Here is a 25,985-nt window from a genome sequence, read left to right on the forward strand (position 1 = left end):
AATGTGGCGGAACGGGTTGAACGGCGCTGTCACCTTTTACGGCGCCCTTCAACCCGTTCCGCCATGGTCGTAATGAGGCCCTATGTCTCAAACCTATACCATTCGCCCACCCACACTTGCTTCTTTTGGGTCCTGTTGTTTTGCTCCAGACGTGCTATGACTTGTGGCCCATCAACATTTAGGCAGCGTTTCTGTGTTTGTGACATCAGACAAGCCAGCGTCCTCCGTCGCCCTTGTGCCAGTGCAAATTCTGTAAATAACAGCATTGTACTGCTGTAATCAGTAAGACGGCATCATTTAAAGATGTATCCGACAGGCTGAAATCATTGCTTCAGCTGACCAACACCATCGAACACCCTGACATCCAGACCTGGCTCTCTGCTATGAACCTTGAGGGATTCACACCCCAGTTGGCCACCTAAGCCAAGTCCCTTTGGTTTTACATCGACAGGCACCTCTCCTTCAAACAGCACATAGCAAGAAAGACACAAACAGCTAGGTATCAACTTTCCCTCCTGCGGAAAATCAAGCCCTTCATCCCAGAAAATAACTTTAGATCTCCTGTCCAAGCCTTTGCCCTCTCCAATCTGGATGGTTGCAGTGCCCTTTTGAATGGCATTTCTGTAGCTACCTTGGCACCTGAGATGTGTCATGCATGCTGCAGCTCCACTCATCAAAGGGCTCTGTAAATTCGACCACATTCCCATACCCTCATCGAACTGCACTGGCTCCCGATTCAAGACTGTATCATTGTGAAATCCTGCTGCATCATCTACAACACTGTCCCCCTGAAAACCCCAAGCTACCTCCCTGCCTGTGGAGATGCTGAGAAACTCAGCATCTCCAGAGACATGTGATCCTGGAACTCCGCTGGTGCAGGAAGGAAGGAACCAGAAGACTGGTCTTCTCGTTCTACATCCCAAGACTCTGGAACCTCCTCCCCGTCAAGATCAGACTTGCCCCCTCGCTTCTACAGTTCCAGAAGATTCTTAAGACCCACGTCTTCAAGGAATGGCTCCTCCCTAATACCTAGGTCCACACACCTTCCATTCCCCAACATAACTGGGACTGGGCTGTCTGCTCCCCACTGTTTCCTCCCCTGATTTTTTGTAGATCCCTTGTTACCAAACTGCCCCGGCCTTCCTTTCCCTTGTTAGCCCCCTTCTCTCTTGTTTCTCTGCCTCCCTCACCATGTTCATCCCCTTTAATTGGAAAGTGCTCCATTGCTTCCCAAAGCTAGATCCACAACCAAATACAATAATAAAATAATAATAATGTTTCAATTGCATTCTTAGAATGTGTATGGCAGAAGGTGTAATCGTAAAACTAAGGTCAGACCACAGAAAGTTTTAGCTCCCTGCTATAGGTATGGTATCTGAATGAAAGCATCAGAAGTAGGCCATCAAATGCCAAAACAGTTATATTATGCTTGGAGGAGGTGCACTCGTACTGATTGGCTGTTTCAAGTGTCTCCTTCCATAAAAGAGTTAGCATGGCAGTATTGGAATGGGAAAGAAGGACACCAACCACATACTTCTGAAATGGCTGCTGACATTCTGCATTCTATGAACCAGTCAATCAATTAATGCCAGAGTTGTGTGCCCTTGTTTTCATTTCCGGTTCAGTGCACTACACCATTTCATTGATGGTTGAGTATAGTTTCTTCAAGGGAGGCATTTATGTGGTAGAGTGGGGTAGGCAGGTGAAAGCAGTCAGTAGTTGGCCTTATCAAAGACTGACAACGTCCTGCTGTCTTGATGGCAGGGGCGTTGCTAGGGGAGGCTAAGTGGGCTATAGTCCCTGATCTTTTGGTTGTAGCCCCGGATAGAATCTCAGGAGCTACAGCCAAAAGACTAGCTAGCCCCCAGTCCCAACAGTTCCTACATCAGCGTAGCCCCGGGTGTTTTCCAGACCTAGCAACTCCCCTGTTTGATGGGGAGAGCTAACTTCTCTATAGCCTTCGCAGGCCCGACCCTAAACTGACCCGCTCACCCACAACCTTCACCTAATCAGAGTTTGGCCAGGTAGGCTTAAAGGGGTGCCCGAAGAGGTGACAATGCTGCAGTGCTTCACAGCCTTCTCTAAGTCACGTTTTTTGGGGGGTCGAGGGGGCATTTAGTCCTGTGACTTGCTGGCCCCGTACTGAGACAGAATGCATTCTATGATACTCCGTTTTATGGAGTCCCTTTCATAGCAGGGAGAGTGCATTTTTATTTATCTATTTATTTTATTTGTAATGCGCCTATAATCAAGTGTTCCAAGGCGCATCAATGCAAGCGGAGGGAACATGAGGCATATACAAAAAAATACATTCTTACTAGGCCTTGAGACATTCAGAATGGGCAAATGCTATAAACATAATGGAGGGAAGAGGGAAGATGATGAAAATGGCAAAGGTGCAATTCAGAGAGTGCAGAGATGCAGGGGAGGTGGGGGGAGTGGGAAATAGGTATGGTGACATAGCAAAACAACAACAAACACGTTCCTACTATGCCAAGGAAATTCAGAGAGTGCAAGTGCTATGACGTGAACTAGGTAGAGGAGGGATGGGAGGGACAAACAGGATGAAGAGGCAAACCAGGGCAGCAGAAAGCGATAACACTAGGCCATGCGAGATCTACATTTAGCAGGTGGGCTCCACAGGCTGCGAAAGTTCAAACAATGGTAGGGGGTAGGCAGGGAAAAACAAGCAGGGTAGCAAGTTGAGCAGTGGATAAAGATAGGAGGCAGAGATCTGGAAAGGCTAGTGGGAGCAGATCAAATCAATGGAAGAAAACAAGAGGAAGAAGCAGCGAGATGTGATAGACTGATCAGCAGAAAAGAAAACGTCCACGAATGCGGATTCATCAGCAGAGAAAATGTCCAGGGACGCTGACCAGGGCGCAAGATCCGGCGTGGCAGCAGAAGGATAAGAAGTAAATAGGTTGGAGCAGATGTAGAGCAGAGTCCAGGCACGAATAGGTGGGACACAGACAGTGACACGGCAGCTGGCAGGAAAAAACGCAAAGGGAGGAAGGAGGGGGAAGAGGGACCAAGCAATTCGTCCATTGGGGCAATGCCGAAGGTACTGTGCTATACCGCGAAAAGTAGCACAGAGCTCGGAAAAATGTGGCAAGGAGCGTGCATGCTGCCATGTGGTGGGAGATGGGAGGGCATGCCAAGCTGTACGTCTTAAATGAGGCTTAGCCTGGCATATGTTGGCCTGGATCTGGGCATATGACCAGGAGTGGACTGGCCTTTAGGGAACTCTGCAGATTTCCCAGTAGGCCTCTGCCCCAAGGGCCCATTTTGTCTGACAACCTATTTTATTTTCACATCTTCTCATAGGAAAAGGCTTGGGCTTGCTCAACATGGGTACTATGCGGCCATATCGGGGGCCTCTTTTGGTTCCCAGCCCACCCCTGCATATGACAGGAGTATAGGGGGGGACGTGGCAAGAACGTTTGCGGCTTGCACCTGCCACGTGACGCGCGTTCCTGTGGCTGCACCTGGGGTATGTCGGCAGTGCCTGGATAGGTGAGGATGGATCTAGCTAGGTATCTGAGGCTGGCTGGGGCCTTTAATAAAGCCAGCCCTACTGGCTTTGTCAATGCTGGTTAACCGTGCGCACTGATTCTAACGACGATGAGATCACTGTGCGAGCAGGAACATCTACCTGAAGCCATGGCTACCTTGTCAGCAAATCATGAGATAAGAATATTCTGTTTCTAAGAAGAAATGCGTCTGGTCCCTGTAGTCCCCTCTTGGGAGCAAACCACGCTGGCCTGGAGGACAGGACCATTTGCAAAACGACCCCTGCCGCAGCAAACAAACAAATACAGCTGCACAGGAAAAGCAAACGCATGCACAGCCTGACAGCTTGCCAACACAATATGTTTTAAATCGCTCATGCTTGGGAACACGCGGAGGAAATGAGATATAAGGTTCCATGCAAGAATGTGCGCCCACAATGAGATCCGAGCAATGTGACAACATGAAGAATGCAGCTGAGGCGGCCAGGCAGCGTAAATACCAGAGCGAGATTTCCCAGCGTTGCCCCAGCACAGCCAGCCAGGCATGCCAGGCCCTATTGAGGCTGAGCAGTAAAAGTGTGATGGAAATATTAGAGCTGTTGTGCGTGCAAAAGAACGCAGCCATCGCTTCCTTCTCCCTGTCTCCTAATGCTCCAGGGACCCGGAGACGGATAGAAGCAATAAGTTCACTTTGCAGAATTAATGCAGTAATTCTTTATCCTAAGAGCCCGGCATTACCACCGTCTGATTTTCCCGCAAAATGGCTCAAAGTCTATTTTTAATGATGGCCCTAATTTGTTAGCACCTTTTCAATTATTAATCCCCTTTATATTCAAGTAGTTATTGCATGTCATAACAATGTATCTGTGCAGGGAGAGGCAATAGTATTTTCTGCATGTGGAGGAAAGGTTTGTTCTGCTAATCGCTATTTAAATCCTCATAATTACCTGCAGCAAGAGATTTGTCAGGGCGCAAAGAATTGATCACACAAAGCAGCGGCACTGTGTATACTGCACACCGTCACCCTAGGCGTCGGGCCTAAGCCCAGGGCCCAGCACACTATTCGCAGTATAACGTCATTTCTTAACTACTGCACAATCAGCGCCGCAGCCGGAAAGGGCTCAGCTATTGCCACCAGTAATAACAGCACAGTTTCAGCATATGAGCACCCATTCTAGCTAAGAGGGTCCAATTTGATGTCGATAAACTGTTTGAAAATTATAGCCATAGCAGGGTCTCCTTTCAGATATTAATGTGAGACCTGAAGATACTTTGATTGGCCAGGCAGTCTCAATGCGACATGTCAATCAATGAGTGGCAGACACTAAGTACAGAAGAGTGGGTACTCGCTAAAAGTAGGGCTCAGCACCAAGCCATGTGGCACAAGTAAGCATTGGCAAAGCCAGCTGGTACAGCTAGCCTCGTGTAAAGTACTTATTGGTACTGGTAGTAAGTGGTTGGGTTGTGTGCCCTGGGCTGTGCCTTTGTGACTTTGTGTTTGAGCTCACAGGTGTACGATATGCATATATGAGGATGTATGAGCATACGTGTGTATGATTGGAGTGCACCATAAAGGGGGCTTCGCTGTTGCAGATCAGGAATGGCACCATTTGCCCAAATGGTGCCAGGAAATGAACAGTTACTACACTCATAAACCAGAAATGTGGATACTATGCACATGGCCACATACCATGTGTTACATCACATGCCATAACATGCCAAGCCACTTTCACTACATGCAAGGTATTGCTATTAGATGCCCAAGTCTCTCAACCTTTGCCAATACATTTCCAATATGATTACTTGCATACATGTCTTTTTTTTATTGAATATAGTTGAATAAAAAACTTTTTCAATATATAGACAATATTCATTTACAAATACAAACGAAATTCAGCATTTACTTTAACAAGAAGCATTCAATTAATAATGTAATACATTGTGCAAATAGTCCAAATGGATAAAAACATATGATAAGATAACTAAAACAATTAGGACTTAATTGTAATAATGTTAGGTAATAAAAAACAATTTGAAAGCAATTTAAAAGTCTCTTTCTGCTGTCCCCATACTCAGTATGCCACTATGATTAATGACTGCTCTACCACAGGCCAGATGCATCGAAGCACATATACCCTCTCCCCCCCCCACACACACACAGATGCCCTCACAAACAGTATATACGGTCACATGCACACAGAATAAGGTCCTCCTACAGGCCCACTGTCAGAGGTATATGCACGCACGCACGCAGACACACCCCCACACATAATTGCATAAGTCCATACCCTCATTGATACACTCACAAAAACATGAAGACAACCACTCACGCATAGACACTTCTGCCCTTATCACACACATACACTCGTATAGAGGCATAGAACCAAGAACTGACACATACAAGCATATGCATAAAGACGCACATTCATTTACAAACATATCCACATATCCATACACAAACAAATGAAGATGCCGATGATTGGTTGATTAGAAGCTAGTTCAGATGTTCAAGTGTTCAGCTGTTATCTCTAACACCTATGTGAGGTCACTGGAGGGCCAACTATGTACTGGCTCGAGGGTAGTAATGGAGGTGCAGGAAATGCCGGCCATGTTGAATTCCCATGTGAGGCGTTTGAAGCTGTTGTCGGATTGATCGAGTAGTAGAATGGCGCTGCGAGCACTTAATCCATGCACCAATGTATTGCCAATAACTAGCAAGCTTCGAGCACCATATAGTAGGTTTTGCCAACAAATGTCTAAGACTCACATAATAAAGATATATTGCTATCATTTGACCAGATAGAATAGTTATTTTTATATTTTGTATTTATATTGATCAGTTGGATTTTTAAAGAGCATCAATCGCCTGATGAAGGCACTTTGGTGCTTTAGTAATGCGAACAGGGCCATACACAAAAGCTTTAATTACTAGAGTGAAAACCTGTTTTCTTAACTTCTTTCTACTGCATACGCATATTGACTTGGTCTGTTATGGTGGTACAGAAAAGCATGTTTGTGCCCATTCTTTATTTCTTGACGTTGGGTATAATTAAGGTGGCATTTAAAGCTGAACAAACCTACCTAGTCGGATGGTATGGAGTTAATTTGGAAGAAGAGAAGATGGAATTGTGTGTAAAAAAACGAGACAGTAAGAAAATACTAGAGGGTGCAACAGAATCCACATTTCCCCAAACATATTACCTTCCCCTTTCTCCTTTGTAAGTGATTTTTAAAGTGCAATCCTAGCTGGGAAGAAACAGAATGGTGCACACTGGTCATACACAGAGGGGTTGCATGTAGGGTGAGGGGGTTTCTGGGATGGGACAGGTGAAGGGTGATGCTGAGGTGCCGCAGAAGAGAATACGAGTTGGGAAAAGCAGTCAATGATTGGCAAGATGTTCCTTGAAGAGTGCAGACTTCAGCTCCCTCCTGAATGGTAGGATGTAGGGAGGCAGTCCGATTTGCATTGGCAAATTATTCCAGAGACAGGCTGCATAACAGGAGAAGGCCTGTTTGTTATTCCCCTCCCAAACCCGCCTTGCAGTGGATTCTGGTGTTGTGTTGGCATCAGAGATGGTGAGTTTGTGGGCTAGGCCGAGCAGTGTTTCACCTGTGACCAATTTGTATGTGAAGTAACCTGTCTTGAACATGATGTCTGGTTGAAGAGGTAGTCAATGCAGGTTCCTCAGGATGTGCAGGGATGTGTGTGCGGGTGGGGGGAGGGACGAGTTGAATGAGGCATACCACAGTGTGGTGCACATCTTTTAGAGGGGCCAAGTCGTAATCTAGTCTGAGGTTTGTGCACACTCTTAGTTCACCAAGGTAGCACACATTCAAGAACTACCTCCTTTGTGACTTGAATGCATTCTCAAGTATGAACAACTTATCAGAGCAACGGCCATTAGCGATCCTGAGCATTTTCTAATGCTTATATGACTGTGTCGTTGGGTATGATCTGAGAAGAAAGCGAGATCACAGGTGGAAAGATATACGGAGAGGTATTCAGATTAATCAATGTTTTACCACAGGAGACTTCAATGACGAGGTCCATTCTGCTTTCTACCTGTTGTCTGACAAACAGAAAGGCCAGCAAAGTGGGAAATGTAAAGATGCAAGACTTGTAGCTGTTGCTAGAGAAATGTTAATTTCCTACTACAAAAAATTCCTTTGTTACATTCAGTTAAAATGCTGTCCTTGATGCCAAATGTTAATTTGTTTGCATTCCGCGCCATTGTTTTACACTCAGAGTTGCCTCTTGCGAACATTCTGGTGCTTGACATCATATGCACATCCGAGTATGTCCAGTTGCACATTTCTTTTGTGAATAGTTTTTAGCTCAGATACAAATCCTACATCGGTTGGAGATTGTGTTTATTATGATGGCTTTCATCAGGGTAATGAGATCAAAGGTTATTAGTCTGTCGTTAAAGAGCTCAAATGAACAGAGGGGGTCATCTGGGCTTCAGTCCAGTAGAGTTTGCTGACATTTCGAGATCCAGTGTTTTGGTCAAGGTTAGGTTGTGTGTGTTTTGTGGTTGCTAAAGATAAAACAAAGGGCATTTCTTGAGGTATAACAAAATAACTCCACCACATAAACTGCACTTTGATTTGCCAGTTGCATTATCCAAACAGGAATAAATGATCTAAAAAGCGCTCTGCTTTGTGGGTCAGAAATGTTATTAAATTATTGAGGCCTAGTTCTTTAAGCACAACTGCAGATCAGAATGTTTGTGATTTAGGATGTCAAACATAAAGTTGAGATCACTCACTAAAACAAATGAGGGCGGGATATCAGTGCTTCCAAGATTGCCGCTGTTAGTAATTGATCTATAAAGTTTGCTTTGGATTTTGGAGGTCTACAGATCAGGTGGAACTTGATGGCGAGAATTGAAGATAATGTGCACTTAACATTAAGTGCACCAGACACGGCACTCTTGGTGCCAGGATCTTAGTAACTTGAGGATTTGGCTTATATATAAAAGCGACAGTGCACCCTTTGTAGCAGAGTGCTTTCACATGATAATCTTAAAACTATCAGTCCGGCATTAATAAAAACTTAGAAGCTCATTATCAAACAGAGCACCACCGATGTTAGCCCTATTTTCTACTGGGTTTCATTTTACTAAATAACATTGTGTTAATCAGTAGGCCATAGAGTGTGCCTGAAATTGAATTTGCTAGGATCTCAATGGGCGGTCAAATGGTGCTGGGATCCAGACAGAACTCTTTCCTTATGGGGATGAATTTGCAACGACTTTCATTTCCAGGGATGTAATGGGCCCAGCCATAACAGTGTAATTAGAGTGGAACAGGCTTAGTATATAGGCAGAACCATCTGAGGCTGGACACTGATAAAAATATGGCTACTCATGTTTAATTGGACATAATATCAGGAAACATGCTCAAATCTGGCCAGTATGGGGATGGGTGAGCCTATCTTGGGCATGCCGGCACTGCACATGACACAGAAGTCTGCCTTGTGGACGTGCTGCAACTCAGCATGTGTGGCTCCAAGGAATAGCATCACAAATCATGTGACCCAGTGCCTGGGCTGAAAACAAAATAACAATAGAAAGCATCAACGCCTCACTGTCCGGGTGAACTACCAGGGAATTAAAACATTCAAATTACATGAAAGTTAAAGTAAATCTTGAATTTAAAACCAAATAAAAAAAACAATGGAACTCACATTTGAGGGAGGTTAATGCAGTGGTTTAGTCTCATAACATACCATAGAACTCCTTTCATATGCTGGGTTTCGTCATCATATACCCTGGTACTGCCATGATATGCACGATAATCAGGTACTCGCATCAAACAACCAGATACTCCCACCATATGGCTCAGTGCTTCCCTCATATGATCCCATGCTAAAATGTATCCTTCTATTCCTATCATACACAAATGGACTCTGAAACTCACCTACATCAATTCCATGTACACCCTGTGATGATTTGAGGGAATGCATTCCTTCTCCCCAAGTTGGAGTCCCCCCCCCACCCTCCGCGAGGCTAGGGAGGTGAGCCCATGCCACAAAATCCTTTCTAGGGGTCGAGGCAAGTGGGACCTCACCACGAGAGAGTTCCACCTTGGGGAAAAGGACTCCCGTTCCTGTGATGAACTCCCTGATGCCCTCAAAGTGATGGCCTACATGAATTTGTTTAACATAATGGAAGATTATCAATTCCATAAAGATGAAGTGAACATATGCTATTCAAAACATGAAACTAAGACTATCCCTTTAAATCAGTTCATCCAATTGACTGATCCAAGGATCCTCAAAAGGAATGATATGCCAAGAGAGAATGAGAAGCCGAGAGAAGCCAGAAAGCAGAGAGAATTAGGGGAAGGCCCTGTGCGTAGCAGAGTGGAATGAGAAGCTCTCGCAGAATATAGAGCCAGCATAAGTCAGTCGAGCTCCGACATGGAGCCAAAGACTCTGGCAGGCCGGCATATGAGAATGGAAGAAAACACAACACGATTGAAGAGAGAGTTTGATGGTGGCGTGACCACACAGCAACGGCGGTGGGCAGTCCGCCTGCAGAACAGCACATATACCACTGATGGAAGAAAAACACTCCTGACTCAAGATACAGAGCAAGTTTGATTCCGAAGATGAGAAAATGCATGCATACCAGACGGTGCGACAAGTGTGCCGTGGAGTCAAGAAACAGAAAGATTCCAAGACCTTACCGGTACAGGTGACGTTACCCCACAGAACAGAAGGTAATACGGGGAACGGGGTTACCAGACAGTCAATAGGGACTCATACCTCTAACAAAACTTGTCCCAGTACTAATGAGAACATGATTTGAAAGAACCAGAGGAAGGAGAAAGTTACATGAAATCCACAAAGTGGTAGAGGAATAGAATTGAAAATGTGCGCGTGGGAAAAGTCACCCCAGTTCCCGAAGAGAAGAAAGAGAATATATGTAATAGAGAGAAGTTTTGGGACAAGCCGATTGGAAATAAACTGAGGAATGACAATCAAGTTCATAAAAAGCAGAGTTACATGAAATACCCAAAGTGGGAGAGGAATTGAGTTGAAAGCTTTTTGTCTTGGGAAAAGGGAAATGTCGAGCCAGGTCCCGAAGATGAGAAAGAGAAAAAACAAACTCAGGAGACCAGGAAGTCAAAATTCATACATGAAAGAGCTGTGACAAGAAAGAGAGAAGGAACCTATACAAAAGTGAGATGGTTGGATTGTTGGCATAAAAGAGGAGAGGAAAACAATCAGTCCCTTACAAGAGTTATAGAACTGAATCCAGAAGATAACAAGAGACTATGTGCATATGGTCTATTGAGTGTAAGAAAGAACATAGAAAATCCTGTGACAAAACACAGCAACCATGCGAAGGGAGTCATTCTCCTGTCCTTAGTTACATTAGTGGTAGGGTCAGATAGGTTAGATTTGGACAGTGGATAGACTTGCACATTCACCCTGACTGATGAGCATCTTAGTTAGAAAACACAACATGTTTAAAATTTCTTGACAAACTCTGTGTCCATCTGATCGTCCACAACCCACAACCACGTACTCATGAATGCCTGAACATGCTCACAAACATGCCTTTCCGAACATTGACTATCGCCCGTACACTGTGAGAAATACATGAAACATAACTACTTACAAATACACACAGGCACTGACATTCACACATAGAAGCACACACCCAAACCCACATAGGCCAGCAGCCATGCATTAAAATGCATGCTTGCAAACAAATAAAACACTGGGTGGCCGGCGTCTGTGAATAGTTACAATTGTTGCTGACAATCAAATATTTTATATCGCAGCATCCCCATAGTCCATAGCAAGAAGGGGATTAAAACATCTGTCACTATGCTGCAGGACCAAAAAGAGTGGTGTGTTAGGTCAGAAGAAGGATGCAGACCCATTTTTTGGCAAGTGGTTTATTTAAAGTATTAAACAATAGCCTTTCTATCCTTATTCTATAGGTGTCCCTAACTAACAAAACTAACTAGGGTGCTTGTCGTCAATAGTGAAGTCCAAAAAGTAAACAGTCTGTCCTACATCTCAAAGCTAATCTATACTGGCCCTATCACTAAAAGAAAAAGTCCTGGAGAATGACTCATCTCCTGGATAGGCGTTTACAGCCCCAGTAGATGATTTTTAAATAGTTCTTGGCTTTATCTTGGATTAACTTATTCAGTTCCTTTCTGGGACCTTTCCACCTTTCCAGCTCCCCTTTTCCTTCTGTAGAGAAACATCTTCTCAACGCTCTGTCTGTGTTTTCATCCCTTCGTACTTTGATTTCTTGAAGTGTCTCTTTAAAGTTCCCTTTCTCCAGTACTTTAAGGGAACAGAAATTCCTCTTTACTTGATCTTGATTCTCTGTATTCCTCTGGTTCCTTACTTCCTCTTGAACAACATGTTTCATATGAACATTCTCTTGGTCTGATAAACTGGCTTTCTCATTGGGGCGAATATAGCAGCCCAACCAATTGTATCTGTTCCTTTGTTCAATTCCTGTCTTGTTATAATGAGTAAGACAGGTTCCACTGGGATTCTCCTTCTTTTGGGCATTTGACCCTTTGTAGGGTGTAATCAAAGGCCCTGAACCAACCGAACTGAAGGGCCCACTGGGAAAATGACCGGCCAGCACTTATAACAAAACCTTCACACCAGAAATTGACCTATTAAGGCAGACTGTTGGGTTTATGCAAGTAACACAAGGAAGAGCCATGTGAAAAGGCCTACCTGTCATTACAAAAGGAAAAACAGCATTTTCATTCACAAACGTAGAAGAAATTCAAAGGCCCCTTTCACATGAAAAACTGGATTTTTAAACACTGACACAAAAACGGCTTTGCATGTATGTTTGCAAGTTAAAGCAAGACATGAGAAAAATTTACCCCTGCTAACATAAAAATGTCAGGGAAAATACATGGTGCGTGTTGACAAAAAGTAAGGTAAATTATGCTTCACATGCAAAATAATCAGAAAAACATCTGAAAAGAAAAGCCCACTTTGTTGCCATGAAAAGTTAATTTGGGCCCAAGGAAAACCTGGTTTGCTTGCTGTGGGACAAATGTCACAAAGAAGTCTGCCAATTGAAAGCCTGGCTCTCATCCCAGTGGTATACAACAGAAATAAAATGTGGCTTGCCTGAAAGGTGTGGAAACCAAGTGTCCTTTAGACTTGCTGTCTCTAAAGGCAGTGATATCCAAGTCAACTCTTTTGGCTGATGCATGACCAGAATGTAAGAAGAAGGTGTGAAAACAGGCCGGCAGAAACTGCAATTTCAAACAGCAAATTCCAAACACAAAGAGACTAATAAAAACTCTGTTTACAGGCTGGCCCAGAGAGGCAAATGGCCTGGAGGAAGGGAAGCTCATATTTGCACATTTGAAGATTCCCTTTGTTTAAAAGTACTATCATCATTTACAAATGTTTCTCAGAAACCATAAGTCGTCGGATTTTCTTTATTTGTGTGTCATGTTTTAGATAATTTCCAGGCAAATCTGGTGATATGACATTCATCCACCTGCGATTTAGGAAATTGTAATGGCCAGTTAAACTAGGTTCCTAGCTGATCTGAATATATCAAGAATTTAAGAGTTGGGGAACAAGTGAAGGGTGAAATTAGGAATATGGATAATAAATTGTCTGTTTCCAACAATTATGCTTTTCGTAAAACGGCAGAAAGTTGACACATGGCCGTGCAAAAAGGTGCAGACCTGACTGTTGTTTTATTTAATTCCCCCTGATTAGATGAAGCAGAACATATATATATTATGGCAGTTACTAGTAAATCACAAAGTTTTTGATGCATAACTAGTTTTTGCCAAAATTGTGACATGAGAACAAATGGCGATTACAAATGGGAATTGCCATATGTCTGCTCCAGACTCCTAAACCAATCCTTAGAGATGGGCTGGAGTTAGGAGGAGAAAGAAGGATAACTGTCCAGTCCAATTTGCGAGAACTCTTGCAGGGTACTCCCCTGGATTGTAAACTTGATGGTGTCATTGCTGCTATATTAAGGGAATGCACTAAAATCACCAATGAAGGGGCACTTTTAAAATTATCATCAAGAGAGCTGCTGAAACATACCATCTGACAGCTGCAAGGAAACACCAGAAGAGATTGCTGAGAGTGCATCTTGGTGGAGCGGTCTATTTCTGGGAAGTCCTAAAAGCTGACTGGGTCCTATGGTGGAGTGCTTGGGGCCATCCTTGAGAGTGGTGTAACCAGACCCTTACCCTATCTTACCAGAGGGCCTGAAATGCGGGTGGGGGAGGGCAAATCTGTGTAGATTGTTAGCCCATTTAACTACAAATATAAATTTTATTAATTCCCTTTGGCAGAATACTATGGGGTGATTTTTGTTAAAATTTCGAAGTTAACAAAGCTCACTTCCCAGTGTGTGCTGAAAAACTATAGCCTATCATTTCATTTGGTAATCCTTTTTTGTCCTGTTGACCCTCACTTCTTCAAGGAAGAGGGGTGTCTTTGTTCTTATATCAGTCCAAGCTTTTTGTCAACTTTCCCCTAACACAGGCCTTTAAGTGGAGGGGGTCTGAAATCCAAAATTCTCCAATCATCCCAATTTTGCTATCCAGCATTTTAGTGGATGGGGGACCAAAATGCTTCAATCATCCTATTTTTTCTGTCAGACTTCCCCAACCCAGACCAAAGTATGATGTGACGGGTCTGAAAACAAACCGCTAGATCACTAGTGAAAGTGTGGGTGAAATAATAATTGCCATATGCATTGCACAAATTTGTAAAATTAAACTGCTAGCCTTTTAAGTGTGCAGGAAAATTGAAATTGCGCAGCACTACATTTGTAATTGTGTTCACTGACCAGCGCTAATTATTTCTTGAACTGAAATTGAGATAAAGTACTGTGATTTGTGCATTTCCCCAATTAATTTGTGTGATTTATTTGTGTAACAAGAAGTTGATTATGAGCTACAAAGAAAGTGGCAGATGTAATTTGTGCGATTTGTCTTAACATATAATTCCAATAAACATATATATTTCCTGTACACCGGCCTAGTTCTTGGCTCATTGGCAGCTCAGGGGGAGCAATCAAGGGGTATTAGATTAATTGGAGATAAAGATGAATAAAATAATCCATTAAACAGTTTGTTGCGTGGCACCTTGAGTAGGGAGGGAAGGAACTCCCTGTGTTGAGGGTGGCATCTCAATAAACCATTACACCTTCACTGAGATGAGTAAAATGAGTCCCAGAGTTATTTTCACTCTTATGGGTACTTGTCCATTAATTGGTACGAGTAGACTGAGTGCGCTCTTGATCCCTGTATCCCATTGCAGGTCTCCCGCCCCTCCCATTACCTTCTTTCTCACAGGCTAGCGCACCGGGTCTTTAGCCAGGATCGTGGCAACACTCGAGAATCTGAACAGCTCCTGCGTTCACTCCGAATCTTCTTGGTTCTTCCTCGTGTCTCCACGTAGCCAACACTGTAGTGGTCTTGGCTTTGTTTCTGGACTGGACAGTCCATCTCCCACGGGTCATGCCACTGCTCACTCGGTTCACCTTCATCAGGGTTTTTTCTTGCCATGCACGGCTTGGACGTCTGCTCTCTCCGTGCCTCCTAGCTATGCCCACTGTCCGGACCCTCCCGACAGAGGATCTCCTGGTTCTCAGCGGCTTCCACCTCCTCGTTGGTTCCAACTTCCCAGATCTGAAAACTCTTCTGTAGTCGTCCTTTCATTTTTATATTAGACATCTGTGTGCTCCACAGCAGAGTGTTAAAGGCCTTTCTCTCTTTTTGTGGAGCCTTCTCCCTTGCTCATTCATTCTTCATCATCATCACAGTTTGGTTGGGTTCCAACCATTGAACAACCAGTAATACTCGCTCACCTCTCTTCTTTATAGTATTTATCAGTTGTTTCTTCAAGTTTAATGTTAGGTCTAATATCACAATAACAAATAATGATTTGGTCTGATGGATTTCTCTGAAGCCTGGATGTTATTGTTGGCCTGCCAGAAAGAGTTTCATGGAGTTCCTTTGAACGGAACGGGAGTCCTTGTCCCCAAAAGGGGAGTCTCTTGCAGTGAGGTCCCACATCCCGGCACCCATAGGGGTAATATCGTGTAGTGGGCCCACCTCCCTAGCCTCACAAGGAAATATCCCCCCCCCCCCCCCCCCCGGGGAGGATTGACTGAATCCCAAGGTTCTTCACAGTGGGAAGAAAATAAAGGAAGAAGAAAAGCAAGGTAGGTATTAACAAGGATTTTACCGATGGTGCCTAACCCCTCGAGAACCCTTTCAAGACTATGCTATTATTGGATACCCATTGTCCGTTCTTCTTGTTGGCCAGAGAGCAATCTTATCCTACCCGTATGCCCAACAACGGCCCTATCACATTTATAGCATATAGACCCTCTTTTCATTATCATTTGCCGTATCCATACTTGGGCATATTATACTCCATTGCCTTGCCTTCTTTACCTCTGTTTCGGTACCATCCAATTCCTTGAAGTCGCTGTGCGCCACTCAATACTGCAGCAGCACTATTGTCATTGGTGATACATATCCAGAGAAACTGACCTCATGCAGGCGTCATACCATGAAGATCTGGACAAATGTAACACTGACCATGCGCTATGTACTCCCTCTGAGGTGGCTATATAGATGGCTTCCTACTGTGGTTGGCACAGCTGATATGTACAAAGATGATAACCCAGTATTAGTGCTTAACCATAGCTCAATTCTGTTCAAAATTGGAGTGGAGCGGGCCCTCCTAGTGAGCTCTGTGAGAGCACAGCAACAAGACCTATGAAAATGTAAAAGACTGGAATGAAACCAGAATCGCTTACAGGCCATTTTGTTACAAACTTTAATTTAATGCCGGGGACAACCAATATTAGCACTTAGGTGCTGTTGGGTCCCCTGCATCCAATTGTACACATTCATGAGGCAGGGAAGGAAGCAGTACAATTGAGGCGAGTTTGCTTTTACTCTTTCATTTCTCCTCTCTGTCTCGCTGTCTCGTGAAAACAAACACCTTCAGATATGCTTTGCAGCAGCGTTTACTAATGGATCCCATTTGGAATCTGCCTGGTTTTGACAAGACGAAAAACCGACGCAGATTCCATAGGAATCCATTTATTGCACACATGAATGAAAATCTCACGTAAACGTACAACGAGACGCACTAACAAGACGGAGCAGGTCGGCGTGGCTTCCCCTGGTCACAAAATGGGGTGTGGCGACAAATGGAGGCGTAAAGGCATGGCATCTCACCTTTCCACAGCCATTTAACTTGCAGCCCTGTTTAAAATGAGGCTGACACTGTCGTAATGCATTTACAGAATAAAACGAACCAGGGGCGTTGCTAGGGGGGGGCTTAGGGGCTATAGCCCCTGATCTTTTGGTTGTAGCCCCATATAGAATCTCAGGAGCTACAGCCAAAAGACTAGCTAGCCCTCAGTCCCAACAGTTCCGACATCAGCGTAGCCCCGGGTCTTTTCCAGACCTAGCAACTCCCCTGAAACGAACCATTACAGTGTGTTATGGAACTGTACGCGCGGTTATTTACAGTGTTGATAAAAGGTGCGATCTATGGAGCGGAGTGTATGTTCTCACCAGGCACAATACAATTCGGGGAAAACAACGGTGTGTAAGCCAAAAACCCCCTCATGCATTCTTGAAATCTTTAAAGTCCAGGTTGAAAGACCTTTCCGAGAACGTGTGACGTTCGACTGAACAAACATTTCATGAATAAAAGGCCATGATTAACGTGTTTCTGACTTTCTTGAATGGCGTTGAAGCACGCAGGCTGCAAATAATCGCGCTCCGAAAGACTGCATGGATTCTCCGTTTAGGCAGCGGACAACTCTACATTTTGCAATCTGTCCATTGCTTTGTACGCATCATTGGTTCGGTATATTAAACATACAGTCTTATGCAACACCGTAATAGAGAATTCAAACAAAAATATCTACCTGCAAACAAGTGGTCCAATCAGATTACACTCATCAAATCGACCAATAACGCGTTGCTGAGGATATCGGCTTTGCTGTGACAGAAAATGCAACACTAATGCGTTTCGTCGCCCAATGCCTTACCAGCTGGCGCGGGCTCCGCGAACATGCCACTTCTGCTCTCTTTCCAGGCCACCAGGAGCTTGATGCAGGGGTGATCTGCAACCTCTGTATGACTGCAATACGGCGCCATCATTTTATGAGCCTGCCCAATGCCGTAATGCAGTTGAGTTACTTCCAGCAGTAGAGGATCTGTCAGGTTGGTTGCCGTCTCATAAGCTTCCGCAAAATAGTCACACGCTTTCTCGTAGTTTCCCTAAACAAGCAATAAAAAATGTTACTATTAAATGTATGCTTCCTCGCACATGATCCCAAATTGCAAACTCTTCAACTGAAATATAGTCATAGGGCCTGACTCTCGAACATTTTCACTGGAGCACATTGGGTGATGTCTGTGAGCATCTCAGATGTGCACCTGCTACCTTATACATGATTCACAAAGCCTAAAATTAGTGTTCAGCTAGAGATACCTGGAGCTTCGCTGAGATACCCATGAGCAAGTCTTTGCATTTGCACGTGGACATCACAAAGATGTCATAGGTGTAGGCGCCTGTAGGTAGCAGGTGCGCACGTTCACAGACTTGGCGTTTGGTCCAGTGAAAAATCTGCAGTAAGTGAATTCTAGCATCTCTGTAGTACAATAAGCACTATTTTACATACTCACACACAGACACACACTCACACACACTTCTCTCTCTCTCACACACACTAAAAGGATGTTGCAAGCTCATCCATGATTGGTGTGCATCTGAAAACAATGCCCCAATAGTTGCAGACAGTGAAATTCCATTAATATTACAGGTTTAAATATACCAGGCCTATCAATCAGACATGGTGTGGACACATATCTGGAAGTTCGATTTAGGAGAGTGGATGGCAGGCTTAGAACAAAAAGAGGTGCTTGGCTGTATGCCTTAATCTAGTGGGGTCAATATCCTGAAATGTGATACTCAGCTAGATATATACACCATAAAAAGGATTGGCTTTGCCAGGGCCATGGCAGATTGCTTTGCTGGCCGAAACAGTTGCCACAATCTCTGCCATTGGCCAAGAGGCCCTAGAAAGAGGGAAGTTGTACCTCCTAATGCCTTAAAAAGGTGTAAGGTGCCAGTAGTTTTCTTAATTTGGTCTTGGGTGTGGGGAGACTGATATGACCACATGTTGCAGTAGGGAATTATGGCAGAGTGCAGGGGACATAAAAGATGATTGGAAGTTGTGTGGATTACATTTTTATGAAGGAGTTATTTCGGTCTGTATAAATGATTGGGACAAGCCCATTCCTCAATGAAAATTGGTGGGAAGATTGAGACTTTTTTCAGCATTCATGTTTAACAATGCTGTATTTGGCTTTTGCAGAAAATGGCAGTCTATCAAAAAGAGTTGAGAGGTTTTCCAAGACTTTAAGTACTCCTGAGAGTGTGAGAAACCAAAGGGTGTCTCACTGACCAATCCCTTGGGATCCGTCATCCAGGTACCCGGGGCACGTCCATCATTATTGGATCCAGACCCCCGGGGTGGACCAGTGCGGGAGGATCGCCTGGATGAGAGGTCCCTGTGGAATGGAAGTGGGGCACCCGGAGGAGAGACGCTATCCCCTTTTTCATTTCCCTATAAACCCTCCATGTTCCATGTATTATCTAGGAACTTTACCCCCCCCCTTCCTACACACACTCTGCTGCACGGACAAAGCGCTTCAGGGAAAGACAGACTTACACACAGCCAGTCGGTTTGACATGTCCCAACATCAGGGTCAGGCACTTAACCTTAATGACTCACACCTGAATCCTGTTACTTTTCCCATTGAGATAAAAGGTGGTGCATGAGAGCATCCGGAGAGCAAGGCTGGGAAGGGCAACCAAAGCGAGCAAGACCACCAGAACGGAAGGGCAGGAAATCCCAGGAAAGCGACACGACCATGGAAGCAGAGCAGATGGGACCAGGAGGCGAATGAAAGTCTGCGGTCCTACCACCGGTGGGTGAAGGTTGCCACAGAATCCCAAAGGGGCAACTCCCTGCTAATGCAGGAGGTCACAGCAGTGCCTCCTTCATGTGCGGTGGGAGAACTTGAAAGGAGGAGAGCACGCTGGGCCAAAAGCCTTGACTAGACAGAAGGTCTTGATAAACTATCAGCCGCTGCCGGTGAGTGAAATGGGAAACCGGCTTGTGTTGATAAATGAAAAGGACATTAACGTTTGAAGTGCTCGTCGGGTTGTCAAGAAACCGCGAGCAAAAGCACATTGTAGCAAGAACGAAGAATGACGAGATTGAGAGAGGAGGTGAATAGTCAAAGTGGTCATACGAGGGTAAAGTCAAGGGTACAAGCCCCCCCCCTCGGACAGTCGAAAATCTTTGAAAACAGGTGAAACAAAGTATAAAGCTAACCTAAGGAATTATTAGCCCTGTGATGCTAACTAAGAACTGCAGATACCAGAAGGCCTCGGGAGAGGAGGCCGGTATGAACCTTTGTACTGTATCCAGTATTGTGGGTTGCATGTAGGACGGCAGCCATGAGAAAGAGAAGCCTGATTGTTAAAGAAAAAGTACTTACTACAATATAACAGAGTGACCCGGCAAGACACGATCGCCTATTGGAAGTCTCTGTATTGAACTGGCAAGTACTTTGAAGTCAAAGCGTGAAAGATTGTAAAGTAACAAGTGTGGTGCTAGCGGTTTTAAGGCTGGCGCCCAATCGAGGGAAGCCAGAACTGCCTACAGAGGAAGGTCTGAGCCAGGAGGAGGGGGACCTGAGTGAATCGGTGAAAGTGAACCAAATATTTGTTTAAAAAGACATTAAGAGCTCCTGAGTGTTATAAACTAGTAGAAATGGTAAAGTTAACTGTGATTTGAAGGCTACAGTGAACCCGACGGAGGGATGCCAATTAAAAGCAAGGGAAAGTGAATTCCGCATTTTGATAAAGTGACTTAACAGTGGTGTAAAGACAAAGGTGAACCCAACTAAGGGGTATCGCAAGAAAACCGGGGAAGAGTGGAATCCTGCATGGTGATAGCTTGGGAGAAGTCTTGTGATGCCAAGCAAAAGACATTGATTCGAGGGATTCTACCTTTTCTGAAGACTCAAGGGGTGCTCTCAGTCATGCCACTGTTCTGCCATGTCCCATAATGTAACGTGGGGAAGGGAGTGCACTAGTTCAGCAGTCCTGAACTACCGAAACCCTTTTGGAAATTTCAGTTTGCACTACACTCTTTTGTTATACATATCATTGTCCCAAACCCTTTTGTTAAATAGAGTAGGATTTGGCAATAGGTTTATTAGTATAGGCCATTTTGATTTGACATGACACCACTAGGACAGCATTTCCTTTACTTTGATGGTCGTAGCTTGCTTCCAACTTAGATTTAGGTTTAGATTAGGCGTTTTTCTCACTCCTATACTGTTCAATAAACACCTTTGGATTGTACTCCTTGTGTCTGTCATACTTCTGATAACCATGCCTTCTTTACAAGAGATGGGGTTTCCCTAAGCAGAAACGAAGTTAGTAGAATTGGCGTTTCAGAAATTCTTAGTAATGGGTATGATGGATATTTCAATGCATACACCAAGTCCCAAAGCAGCATCTTTCTAGAAGCAAAGATAAGATTGAGGAATATCACAAATTCAGAAGGTTCAATTAGTGTCTAGTCTACATAAAGCACCTATCTTTAAAGTGGCACTGTGTGAGAAGGGGGCTGGATGACAAGGTTGGATGATCAGCTACCATTGTTCTTCAGTTAAAGGTCCAAACTATAGCCTCTGGCAGTACTTGACCTTTCTAAAGGAATAGGCAGGTTTTCTTATGTACGCATTATCCAACATTCTCAATAATTGCGAGGGTCTGAATTCAGGTAAGAGCCAAGAAGTGGAGCTAGTGAAAGTAGCTCTTTGTTGTCTGACATACTCAGCTTTGCAAAAAGGCTCCTGCTTTCATTAAGGTTTTCTGGGTTAGGTCAAGCCAAGAATCTTCAGGGAGGAATAGGTCCATTCCCCTGGCTTGCGTTGCACCTCAAAAGTTCTTATTTCACACAAGTTCACAATCTTGTGGATGCAGGTCCCAGACCTGTGCGTTCCTCCTGACTGGGTGCAGCAGTTCTGGTTCACTATCCTGCCCAGTACTGTCACTATGAAGATGACTGGGTTGATCTTCATAAGAGGATGCGGGTCCCAAACCCGTGGGATTCTTCTCTTTTGGTGCTGCAGACCTGGTTCGCTATCCTGCTAGATACTGTGACTATGAAGATGACTTAGATTACTCTTCATAGAAGGATGGGGGTCCCAGACCTGTGGGACTCTCTCTCCTTCGTGTTGCAGTTCCCTTTCACTAGGGGTCTTAGCTTCTACCCCAGGGGCTTCCATTAGGCCCCAATATCGTAGCTCCAGCATCCGCCAGCACCTTCTCTTCCCCCTTCAGTCTCCCCAGTAGCCTTTGAACCTTAAGGGTCTCTACCATCTCGGCATGGTCGGTTTCGGGCGACCTCCACCCTATGCTTCAGACTTCTCTAGGCTTTTCCGCTCTGCCAGCATGCTGGGGCATCTCCGCAGCACTCGCAAATCCTCAGTGGGTGCACGTTCAACTGTGTGATCCTTCCGCTTGGCTGGCCAGGACGTCTCCTGCTGTGCTTCACCAGATGTTCCTTCCACCTCGGACCAGGTAAGAGACTCTCTGCCTGCCTGGTAAACTGTCCTGCAACTGCTCTAGTCCTTCTTGGAGCCGAGCGTCCCCATGCTCGCGGTTCCTCCAGGGAGGTTCTCTCTCTCTTTTCTGGTTTCATGCTTCAGCTTTAAATGGTTCTTGCCCTATTCACTTTCGGGAACAAAAGTTCATTCAGATTCTCATTAGTGCTCTATATGCTTCTGCACTGCTCCTTCATCTCAGTACTGATCATTAGGTCTTCCAGTGAGTCAACTGGTCTCTCCCTCGTCTCAGTACTTAAGGAATAAATTCTCCTTGAGGGGTCCACACTCTTTCTTGTGCCAGTACTTCCTATATTGGTGGCATGACAGATGCATATAGGAACACTAGGGAAAGTGTTGGTGGAGGGGGGTAGGAAGGTGTGTTAGGGTTAGGTGGGCTAAGGGAACCATGTTCTCCACAGGTCGTCACTTATCCCATAGGGGGCTTCCGTCTCCTTGAGATCCACCTGCTGAGTACCACCCCCAGCGCGACTATAGGGTAGCATCCTCACCTCTCTGGCCTCAAGGGAAGGGGCTCCCCCTAGGAGAGAAGTGACAGCATCCGGGGATTTGTCACACCATCCAGAGATCGATTGTGAGTCCTTGGCTAGAGCTCACATCAGCATGTCTCTTTATGGTAATGGCCTGTCACTCCCCCACAGACACACACACGCACACACAAGCCAGGTTAACAAACAAAGAGTACAGGTGCCAGGTTACTGGATTTAAATGAATCAGAGACATCATTGTAGTGATCTCTCAAGGAGCAGGAAAAGTAAAGTGTCAATGCTATCAACTAGCGGCAAGGCACAGTGTCTGGGCAAGGTTAACCGCTCAGGGAGACTAAGTGGAAGCACTGGAGAAGCCGTTACTGTGAGGGCCATAATGACTTCCAAGGAGGCACACACATTACAGTGTTGTGCTCCCAGAGAGACCAGGGTGTGACTAACTGGGGGAAAATGGGCAGTGCATCACAGAATCAAAGGAAAAAATTATGGGGGCTCACCAAAATGTCATAAAGTGGACTTCCTATCTAATAATAACCATGATGCACTGCACTAGTTCATGATGACCAGTCACCCCCCACACCTCCGCACTGTATTCTAAGGATGTGCTAGATGTCCTTATATTTTGCAATATTAAGAACTACAAAAGTTTACATTGTGACAAAATATAACAATGCTAGGCATATATAACCTCAGATAAATCGTTTCTGTATGTCCCTAGTCACTTCTGAGAGTGGAGCTGAATGATAGGGGTGATGTCAATGTGTGGAGGCGCAATTACAATACAAGGGAAAGCCACTCCTATGTCATATCACCAATTTCTAACTGTCACTGTTACTGGCTAACATTTTTTACATATGCAACACGTTTCTTGAGGTCCCTACACATTTCCAAATTGGTTGATCATCTTGATGGTTTTCAAGACATGCTGGTTTTTGTTCTGTTTTTACATCAGTTAGGAACAGATCAATTCTCTGTAATCCTTACAGCATGAAGCCCCTAGAGGCGAAAAGAAAATATAAATTCAGGTAACACAAAACATTTAACTGGATGTCACAAAGCACAGACTACACTTAGAGGACAAACAGAAGATGAACATCCACAGTGTGAGTTTCCACAGAAAGGGCTGATCGGACAGTAGAGGGCATAGAGACAGCTGTGACAAATTGAGGGAATTAGTCCCTTCTCCCAAAGGGGGAGCCCCCCCTGTGAGACTAGGGAGGTGAGCCCGCTTTGCAACACCCTCCCTAGAGGTTGAGACATGAGGGACCTCACTAGTTTAGTTTATTTACTTATATAGCACACCTCACCCGACAAGGGTATCTGGGCACTAGGAGAGACTCCCCCCTTAGGGGACAAGGACTCCTGTTCCTGTGAGGAGCTCCCTAAACCAATTCACTTGATGGCATAGATGGCACTATTTTACATATCAAATAGGAGCGTAGAGGAACGCGGAGCCCATAGATATCCAAAGTTGTTCTGGACCAGCAAAACAAATGCTGGAAGTCCGGCATGTGCGAGAGACGGAAAGCAGAGAAGACTGGATTCAAAGATTCGGTGTTGGCATGACCACAAGATCGTCGTGGTGGTGGGCAGGCTGCTTGTGCAACAACGCTGACACTGCCCTGGGTAAGCCACAGCAAACGGCACAACTCCCCGTTGAGATACTGCGAAAGAGCGAGAGTCGCACGGCGAGGACGCCAGTAAGAATGAGCCGAACGTGAGATGGAGAACAGGAGAAGATCCCTGGCACATAAGAATCCTGCAGAGGTTCCCAAGGTAACGGGAAACACAGGAGTAACAGGAGGCCAAAAGGGACTCTTGATATGCTCCAAGAAACTCATCTCAGTATAAGCGAGAAAAGCTTGGAACCAAAATTAAGAAACTTTAACTGCATTAATGTAAGAAAGAGAATAAAAGACGTCCATGAGAAGGAGATCAATAGAATTGGAGTACCACTAGTAACTCGTCTCAGTAGAAGTAAGAACAGCTTGGAAGCAAAGTTGATAAAATTGAACTGCCATAACGTAAGAAAGAGAATAACAGACATCCCTGAGAGGGAGATCAATAAGATGGGGATACCATTAGCCTGGAAAGAGGGGAAAGTTAATCCCCGATCAAAAGCCAATGAGTGAAATATAACAGAGAAAGAATATATTGCATTGAAGGCCAGAGAAGCCTCTATGATAAAGAAACTAAAGACAGACTAGGCCAGGAAAAGCTGAACAATAAGTCTCCAGGAAATGATTCATCCCGGAAACTATACTTTGCCAGCTTATGCAAAACCCATTAAGAATTATTTAAGGATTTGGCCAGAGTCAAGGAAAGCCGTCTCTAAAGAGTAAAGTAAAGTCCACATTCTCAGAAGTGAGCTATACAACCTTATAATAAGAGTCACACAAGACTATTTAAAAATTGCATATTAATAAGAAGCCTAAAGACTAAGAAGAGAAGTGCATGAAGCATACCTCAGGAGAAGGGAGTCATTCTCCTAACCTTAGTTTGTTAAGGTAGTGGTAGGGACAATAAGCATTATCTTTTGGACGGCAGAAATATTCCTTTTGGACATTCACGGATGACTGACAAGCACCTTATTTATTCATATAGGGAGGGAATACCCCATAGCGATAGGGATAGTTAGGCCTTCATTTTATTATTTAATAAATAAATACACCTCACAAATGTCCTTCGAGAGTCTGCATCCTCCTTGTGATCCTCCACACAGAACATAGTGTTTTTCAACGTATCCCTAGTTCTATAAGTAATTAAATAAAATCCACAGATCCAAGAATGTGTCAATCCTAGCATTTTTCTCAAGCATAATCCTTTTATGTTACAAGTATCTTATGAAGTCAACAAGCAATCTCGCCCAAACAGAGCAAACCTAGAGTCCTTCCTCAGGCTATAACTACTCACTAGATTTGTTCAATTCATTATGTCTGACCAAAAATCCATCATCTTCCCACAATCCCACAAAAAGTGAACAAGATTGGAGGGGCGCTAGGGGGTCTACAGCAAGATGGGCGCCCCTGTGGAGCACCAGAGAATTCCATTACACCCTGCCAGATAATCCTTACAAACTACCTCAGCCTGAGCAGGTGTTTGATCGCTGGATCCCTTAAGCCTGTGTGTCCGATCTTGAGCATTGGGAGGGGCAGAGCCCCTGAACAAGGTGGAGTTGGGGAGAAGCAGGCTGCAACTGTTCCCTCTGAAGGCCCACCAATGACCAAGGTCAGTGTTTAGCTTCTGGGGGATT

At 44.6% G+C, this 25,985-nt stretch overlaps 1 protein-coding gene across 2 annotated transcripts in view; it reads right to left on the reverse strand.

Annotated features, from left to right (window-relative positions):
• TTC29 (tetratricopeptide repeat domain 29) overlaps positions 1 to 25,985 on the reverse strand; it is a 1,778,411-nt gene that overhangs the window by 308,125 nt on the left and 1,444,301 nt on the right. For both annotated transcript variants that reach the window (XM_069631241.1, XM_069631242.1), the window contains exon 10: positions 17,579 to 17,810. In XM_069631241.1, coding sequence (XP_069487342.1) covers positions 17,579 to 17,810 — 232 coding nt within the window. The remainder of the gene's footprint in view (positions 1 to 17,578; positions 17,811 to 25,985) is intronic.

This window comes from Ambystoma mexicanum, chromosome 6q (assembly GCF_040938575.1).
Source record: "Ambystoma mexicanum isolate Mex_15411 chromosome 6q, UKY_AmexF1_1, whole genome shotgun sequence".
In the NCBI taxonomy this organism is placed as follows: domain Eukaryota; kingdom Metazoa; phylum Chordata; class Amphibia; order Caudata; family Ambystomatidae; genus Ambystoma; species Ambystoma mexicanum.